General features: G+C 36.6%; 1 protein-coding gene across 1 annotated transcript; it reads left to right on the forward strand.

Annotated features, from left to right (window-relative positions):
- Window positions 1–5477: 5477 nt before the first annotated feature.
- LOC133784893 (flocculation protein FLO11-like) lies at window positions 5478–7232 on the forward strand. The gene is made up of 3 exons (XM_062224160.1): window positions 5478–6386; window positions 6465–6656; window positions 6954–7232. Exons 1-3 carry the CDS (start codon window positions 5478–5480, stop codon window positions 7230–7232), a joined length of 1380 nt encoding a protein of 459 aa, XP_062080144.1.
- Window positions 7233–8644: the final 1412 nt, after the last annotated feature.

Consider the following 8644-nt stretch of genomic DNA (forward strand, 5'->3'; position numbering starts at 1 on the left):
ACGAATATTTTGCTCTTGGTGAAAAACTTGAAGAAAATGTTTTGGTTCGAAAAATTGTTAGAGTTCTCCCTGACAGGTTTCAGACAAAGCTAACAGCAATTGAAGAAGCAAAAGATCTGGAAAAAATGAAAGTAGAGGAACTGATGGGTTCACTTCGAACTTTTGAGCTAAACCAAAAAATTAGACAAAAAGGTAAGACAGAGGAAAACAAGGAAAAATCTATTGCCTTGAAATCCTCTAAAGAAAAGAAGGAAAGTTCAGATGATGAGGATGATGAGATGGCTCTGTTGACAAAAAATTTCCAAAAATACATAAAGAAATTGGGAAACAAAAAGGCCATATCCAAAAACCCAAAAGGTAATTTTTCTAAACCCTTTGAGACTAATAAAAAGGGTATTCAGTGCAGGGAATGTGAAGGATTTGGACATATTCAATCTGAGTGTGCAAATACCTTAAAGAAAAAGAAAGTCATGACAGCCACATGGAGTGATCAAGACTCTGAACAGAGTGATGAGGAGGAAAATAGTGTTGCCTTAACCTCTGTTCACAAAGGTATTGTTTTCAATTACAAGGATGTACTATGCCTTAATAATTCTATTCAGAACAATGAGAATTCAGATAGTGATTCTGATGATTCTGATTTAGATGAGGAGTCATTACAAGAGTCTTATAAAATAATGTATGATCAATGGCTGAAAGTATGTTCTGAGAATCGTCTAATGGCTGGCAATAATAAAAATTTTGTTAAAAAAATTGAAAGTCTTGAGATGATTATTGCCTCCAAAAATGATGAAATTGTTTCTTTGAATAAAGAAATTGAGTTTTTGCAAAAAGGTGTCAAAATGCTTAATCCTAGATCTGGAATTTTGGATGATATTCTTTCTGTAGGAAAAAAGGTTGGTGACTACAGTGGATTAGGATCTAATGGATCTGAGTCCTCAAGAAAAACAGTTTTTGTAAAATCTATGAATTATCCGTCTGTTGTGTCAACTAACCGTGTTGCAGGAACAAGTCATGATGCTGAGAGGACAGAGTTGCCATCTGTTGCAACAGATCTACAACTGAAGAAAATTTCTCCAAAAATAAACATTGAACATTTTGTACCAGTTTGTCATTTTTGTGGGATGAAAGGTCACATAAGACCTAAGTGTTTTTCTCTGTTAAAATTGTTCAAAAAGAATTATGATAAACACTTTGGTGGTATGAATCAATTCTTGACCGAAAGAAATTCAAAATCAAAAACAGTATGGGTCAAGAAAGTTAACTCTGTTTGCTTGGCTACTTTTACCTGTCACAAAATGCATGCATCTAGTTCATGGTACTTTGATAGCGGTTGTTCGAGACATATGACAGGTAATGCCAACATACTTACCAACTTCAAATCCTTGAAGAGTGGAGTAGTAACTTTTGGGGATGGAATGACAGGAAATATTCTGGGTAAAGGTACTCTAAACATTGAAGGGTTACCGAAACTGAAAAATGTGCTTCTTGTTGATGGGCTGAAAGCCAACTTAATTAGCATAAGTCAAATTTGTGACCAAGGTTTTTATGTTAATTTTTCACATGATGAGTGTAATGTTTTAAATCAAAATGGTGATATTATTCTCAAAGGCTCTCGTTCTTTGGATAATTGCTACACTCTCACACAAAAATTCACATGTCATGCATCTTCATCAAGCTTTAATACTACTGACTTGTGGCATGAAAAACTTGGTCATATAAATTTCAAAAACCTGAAAAAGATTGCTAATGCAGGTCTCATCCGTGGTATACCCAAGTTGGGTAAAGAATCGCTTGGTAAGTGTGAATCATGCCAATTGGGAAAACAGTTGAAAATTTCCCATAAAGCATTGTCTGATGTTAATACTTCAAATGTGTTAGAATTATTGCATATGGATCTCATGGGTCCTATTCAAGTTGAAAGTATTAATGGCAAGAGATACATTTTTGTTTGTGTGGATGATTTTTCTAGATTTACTTGGGTAGATTTTTTAAGAGAGAAATCAGATACTTTTGAAGCTTTTCAAACACTATGTACAAGATTGAGAGTTGAAAAAAATTATAACATTGGAAAGATTGTACGAATAAGGAGTGATCATGGTAAGGAGTTCGAAAATTCTGTTTATGATGATTATTGTAAAACATTTGGAATTTTGCATGAATTTTCTGCTCCCAAAACCCCTGAACAAAATGGGGTAGTGGAACGGAAAAATCGTTCCTTGCAGGAAATGGCCAGAGTTATGCTTAACAGCAAAAAAATCACAAAGAAATTGTGGGCAGAAGCTATTAATACAGCTTGTTATACAATTAATCGTGTTTTTCTGCGCCCAGGTACAAACAAAAGTCCTTATGAAATCTGGAAATGTAGAAAACCCAATGTTAACTACTTTCATGTTTTTGGGTGTCTATGCTATATTCTTAGAGATCGTGAGAATCTAGGCAAATTTGATGCTAAGAGTGATATGGGAGTTTTTCTTGGTTATTCCACTAATAGTAGGGCTTATCGTGTCTATAATATGAGAACCCAAACTATTATGGAATCAGCTAATGTGGTTGTATATGATTTTAAAGATTTTTCTGAGTACTCCCATGAGGAGGAAATTGACAGGCTCATAGATGTGGCGGATCCGACAACACAGCTTTCGGAGGGGACAACAGCCACTGCTGACGTATCAAATGACAAGTCTGTCGAAACAACAACAGGGCAAACAGAGAAGGAAAATCCAGTTATTTCCTCTGACTCCGTTCAAAAAGAACCATCAACCAGAGTAAAAAAGAATCACCCTTCTGACCTTATTCTGGGAAATCTTGAAGAGAGTATGGTCACTCGAAAGAGGTATGTAAATTTGGTTCAATTTGTTTGTTTTACCTCCACTTTGGAACCTAAAAATGTGAAGGAGGCCTTAAATGATGAATCATGGATCAATGCTATGCAAGAAGAGTTAGATCAATTCACAAGGAATAAGGTATGGATTCTTGTCCCTAGACCGAGTCATACCAATGTTATAGGTACAAAATGGATATTTAAAAACAAAACTGATGAATTTGGGACCATAATAAGAAATAAAGCTAGATTAGTTGCACAGGGGTACACTCAAGTTGAAGGAATTGATTTTGATGAGACATTTTCCCCTGTTGCAAGACTTGAATCCATAAGATTATTACTAGCTATTTCATGTGTTCTTGGTTTTAAATTGTTCCAAATGGATGTAAAATCCGCATTTCTAAATGGTTTTTTGAATGAGGAAGCTTATGTGGAACAACCCAAAGGGTTTGAGGATCCTTACAATCCTAATCATGTTTTTAAATTGCAAAAAGCTTTGTATGGGCTAAAACAAGCCCCACGGGCTTGGTATGAGAGACTAACTCAATTTTTGGTCTCTAAGGGATACAAGAGAGGGGGAGTAGACAAAACACTGTTTATCAAAAATGTTGATGAAAATATTATGATAGCACAAATTTATGTTGATGATATAGTGTTCGGTTCTACTAATGATTCTCTAGTGCAGGAATTTGTGAAACAAATGCAGGAAGAGTTTGAGATGAGCATGGTAGGAGAACTCAATTTCTTCCTAGGACTTCAAGTAAAGCAGTTTGATGAAGGAATTTTTATTTCACAAAGCAAGTATGCAAGAAGTCTTGTGAAAAGATTTGGACTCGATACATCTAAACCTGCTAAAACACCCATGGGTACCACGGTCAAATTGTCTAAAGATGAAAATGGGAAGAAAGTTGATCCAACTCTTTACAGGAGTATGATTGGGAGTCTCCTTTACTTAACTGCAAGTCGCCCTGACATAAGTTACAGTGTCGGAGTATGTGCTCGCTTCCAAGGGAACCCCATGGAGTCTCAGGTGACTGCTGTAAAAAGAATTATTCGTTACATCAATAATACTCTTGATTTAGGCATTTGGTACTCCAAAGAAACAAATTCTAACCTTGTGTGTTATAGTGATGCAGATTGGGCAGGAAACACTGATGATCGAAAAAGCACAAGTGGTGGTTGTTTTTACTTAGGAAACAATTTGGTCTCCTGGCATAGTAAAAAACAAAACTCCATCTCCTTGTCAACAGCCGAAGCTGAGTACATTGCTGCTGGTACTCAACTTTTGTGGATGAAACAAATGTTGGCAGACTATGGGTTTGATGTTAAAACTTTAACCATTTTTTGTGATAATACAAGTGCTATTAATATCTCCAAAAAATCCTGTTCAACACTCTCGCACCAAACATATTGACATTCGTCATCATTTTATTAGGAAACTTGTTGAACACAAAACATTGATTTTAGAATATGTTGAGACTAACAAACAAATTGCAGATATCTTTACTAAAGCCTTAGACACGGTCAGATTTGATTCCCTCAGGAAGTCCTTGGGGGTTTGTTTTATTTGAAATTGCCAATAAATTGATTATCTTTCCTTGCATATGTGTTTTTGTAAATCTCTTGTCCTGATTGGAAGAAATTTGATGAGCATATTTTTTTTGTATTTTAGAGAATGATCGTTATAAGTCCTATACTTTGTTGGAATACAAAACCATATTTGAAAAATTATAGATCATCCAATTTATATTTGATCAAATCATTATCTTTGTATGAGCATTCCTAATCCAGTTCCTTTTTCAGGCTCCATTTTGGAAAAGAGCTACCTATACTGATGTGTGAAAGCCGACACTGAGTAAGTTGGTACCAGGTAATTAGCAATTATATTGGAGGATACTCTACCAGCGTAAAGGGCTACCATCAGTATAAGAGTTATAGCCTCCATTATGGTTACAATTGGAAAAAAGGCTAAAAATCGCCAAATATGGGCAATGACCCTAGCTTTAAAAGGCCAAAAAGAAACGCCAAATTGCTTACACTTGCACACACATATGCCTGTTCTAGACTGTGTAAGATGGTTGTAAGACTCATACATATAATGAATTGACTCAAATATGTTTTGTGTGTGGTATGTTTTTCGAATTATGGTCTCTTAGTATTTGAAGTATAACTCATTTCTCTAATTTGTGAAAAATATGGTTATCTTGTTTCTTCTGAACAGGACTTGGGATTTACATGGACACATATGGTATGGCAATTTACACTTTATTTTCGGCAATTTTGTTTTAAAAAATAATAAAAATTTTGAAAAATAAAATCTGTTATCTACCGTGCACTTAAAAAAAAGGGGGTTTGAAAAATTAATTTATGCAATTTATTTGTTTTATCTCAATATATTCTAAAAATATTCAAAAGTTTCCAATTTTGAGGTGTGACAGAATTTGTTTTAAAAAGGGAGATATTTTGGCATTTATCACTAAAAATCCGGTTACCCAATCTTGAACTTGCCTCATTTGTGTTCCGAATACTTTATATATTCGGAGTCCCTTTGGTTGTTTTATGATCAGTGTTTTCTTGTTAAATCTCTCACATATAACCGAAGTGTTTAGGGTTTCTTTCTTTGTGTGTTTCACTTGTTTCTTTCTTAGCAGTCATGAAGACTCGAGGCCGAGGTTCCTCTTCCAAGTCCGTGAAATCTCAGCAGGAGACACTTCCTGTATCTGTTCCCACTGCCACTCCTTCGGTCCCAGCATCAATTCCTGCTGTCTCTCCTACTCCAGGCCGTCATTCTAAAACCTCAGCAAGAAAGAAGGTTCTTGCTCTTTCGGGTCCTATCAGTTCATCTGTTCTTGGTGCTTCTAGCAAAGGAGTTACGTTCCCGAATTTGGATGCTGAGCAAATTCCTGCCTCGACGGTTTCACTCGCCTCTCCCAAAGATCAAATAAAAGTCAAACCGGCCTTGGCAACTAGTCAGTCCAAATCAATTTCTACTGAAGATGTGTCTGCTCCATCTGATCATGACTCTGAATCCTCACTATCTCCTGATGTGTTGACACCCAAGGCAAAGGGCAAACGTAAGTCCAAAGTTGTTGAGTCGAAGAAAGGGAAAAAGGCCAAAGTGACTAAATCTAAAGGTACCAGTTCCATCTCTGATTCATCTCCTTTATCTCGTTTTAAATTAAAGGCCAAAATCAATCCTCCCCCATGCACCTCATCGGAGGATGTCTCTCCCGAGACGGAAGACTCTCAGCCTGAGTTGGATCCTTCTTTGACCGAGCCCAATCCTGAAGTACCTCTTGATAATTTGGCTGAGGAGACTGACTCTGAAGAAGACCCATCTGAAGCCTCTCCAGTTGCATCGGACCCAAAAGGCACCACTCCTTTGGCTTTTCCTGAATTGTCGTCCAAACTTGCTAAGCAAAAAGGTGCTCCTGCTCGTACCTCAGGTTCTTTCAAAGCTCACTCTATTACATTCTGTTTTAATGATAATGAGAAGAACATGCAATTCTATGACCATCGCCATTTTATTAGTGAGCGAAATTTTCTTTTTGCTCCTCATCGTGTTTTTGGGGTATTGCTTACTTTAGAGGAAAGAGGTTGGTTGCGATCCTTGTCTGGGTTTGATGGGTTTGTGCCTCAGGTTGTTAATGAATTCTATGCAAATTTGAATGATGAATTATTAGACCAATCTTCTTTCATGTTTCATAAAGTTTATGTTAGGGGTCATTGGTACAATTTTAGCCCGTCCGAAATTACTAAGGCTCTCAATCTCGTCCCTGTGGAGATTGATGATTCTATTGAGTTTGCAAAGGATCAAGTTTTGTCTGAACTGGTTGGTCAGGCTATGGTGTGGGAACCAAGCACCTCTCTTCGTGTCACCGATCTCACTCATTTCTATGGTGCTCTTTTCAAGTTTGCTATGTTTAATTGGATGCCTACCACACATTCCTCCACCATCACTCAAGATATGGCCTTCCTGTTGTTCAAAATTGGTACTGGAGTCGCCATAGATCTTGGAGCTGTTATTTTTGACCAAATCATGTCTCTAAGTGGTGCCAAACGTAAGGGGCAACACTTGATGTTTCCTCAAGTCATTTACAAACTTTTGGACTCTCAACGTCCTTTGAAGAAGTCCCATGAGACCTTGACTACTCCTTTGGTTGGTCCAACCTATACTGTCAAAGATGATCATGCTCCGTCCACTGCTCGAAAAGTCAAAGGAATTAATCTGGCTAGTCCTGCTTCTGGCAATGTTGTTACTGACACTCCTGCTGTCCCGACTGATCTTGGTGCTGTCCAGACAGGAATCACAAGTCTTTCTGTCCGGTTCTCACTCATGGAGGAAACTCAGCGCCAAATTCTTGCTTCATTGACCACTCTCCATGCATCCAGCTCTCCTGCCCCATGATAATCTCAGTTCCTTTGATCTATTTTACTATTGTTAGTTGTAAAAGAACACTTCATGTGTCTTTCTTTTGGTTTCATTTCCTTTTGGTTTCTATGTTTCTTTGGCATTTTTTTCAGACAATGAGGGGGAGAGAGTGACTCTATTTTTGGTTTGATTATGTTCACCTGCTGGTTATTATTGGTTTCTTTCGTTAACTGTGCTTTGGTTAACTTTCGCAGGGGGAGTCATTTTTGTTTATTTTGTGACTCTTATGGTTTTAAGCACCTACTTGTGTTTTGCAGGGATCTTTTAAAAATAGATATTCCTTGTCTATAAAATTGCCAAAGGGGGAGATTGTAAATCCTATAATTGGCATTTTTATAGAAATATCTTTTTTTCTTAAAAGAGAAAATGGTTGGTTTAATTGTTTCCTTTTATTATAATTTTCGGAAATATTTGTTTTCCTTTTATTATAATTTTTGGAAATAGTTGTTTTCCTTTCTTATATTTTTCAGATTTGATTGGAAAATATTTGGTTTCCTTTATTCCATTTTTCGGAATCTCTCTTTCCTTTTGTGTGATTTTTGGTCAATAAAATGCTTCCTTATTTAGCATATATTGCCTCTTTTTGTTTATAAAGGAAACAAAGGTTATTGCAAATATTTGGTACTTACCCAAAGTTATTTTGTGGATTATTTGCTGTCATATTTTCGTGCAGCTCAAGGATTGCAATCAGGAAACTGGTTTTTAATGTGATTAATTATTGTTTCCTTTTTGAGCTTGTTTTGATCCGACACAGGTCTGAGCTGTCCCCACCGATATTGCATCTGTCGGATCAGCATCTTCTAAATAAGGCAACTCTTCGACAATCAAGAATATCTTCTGTGATTCTTGCCTTTATTAGAATAATTCTTTCTCTGCCTTTGTGAGCACGAAAAAGACTCTATAAATAGGGCTCTAAAGGCAGTGAGAAAAGTGAACTCTTTGGTGCATTATTCGTGAGCTTTATTGTAATATTTGAGAGTTCTTCTTTGTATTCAAGATCATAAATATTCATGTGATCTTGTTGAATTATGAGTGTTTAGTTTTTTAAGTGATGAGCTTATACCATGTTCATGAGTGAATACACATTGTAATTTGAACACAACGTTTGTAGTCTTCGGGAGAAGATTTTTACAAGCCTTGCGTCGGGAGGATGCAAGCACTCGCTGACCATTGAAGGGAGTTCAAGTGGTTGAGCGTTTCAATCAAGATCAGATTAGTGAAGAGAAGTACAACAAGTTGCGGCAAATCTCAAGAGGGAGTCTTGTTTTGTTTAAGTCAATGTTTTTGTACTTGTGATTCTTTATTAATTGATTTTATTCTCTGGGCGTGGCCCCAAGGATTAGGTTATCCGAAAGGATTTCTAAACCTTGTAAAAATTCGCTGTGTTC

This window comes from Humulus lupulus, chromosome 6 (assembly GCF_963169125.1).
Source record: "Humulus lupulus chromosome 6, drHumLupu1.1, whole genome shotgun sequence".
NCBI classification, from domain to species: domain Eukaryota; kingdom Viridiplantae; phylum Streptophyta; class Magnoliopsida; order Rosales; family Cannabaceae; genus Humulus; species Humulus lupulus.

Bases quoted from the DNA above. Each gene is read 5' to 3' on its own strand.
- LOC133784893 (XM_062224160.1), top strand. From the start codon at position 5,478: ATGAAGACTCGAGGCCGAGGTTCCTCTTCCAAGTCCGTGAAATCTCAG. The intron at 6,387-6,464 runs GTTTTTGGGGTA...TTTGTGCCTCAG, and splicing joins TTCTTTTTGCTCCTCATCGT to GTTGTTAATGAATTCTATGC. The intron at 6,657-6,953 runs GTTGGTCAGGCT...CGTCCTTTGAAG, and splicing joins ATCAAGTTTTGTCTGAACTG to AAGTCCCATGAGACCTTGAC.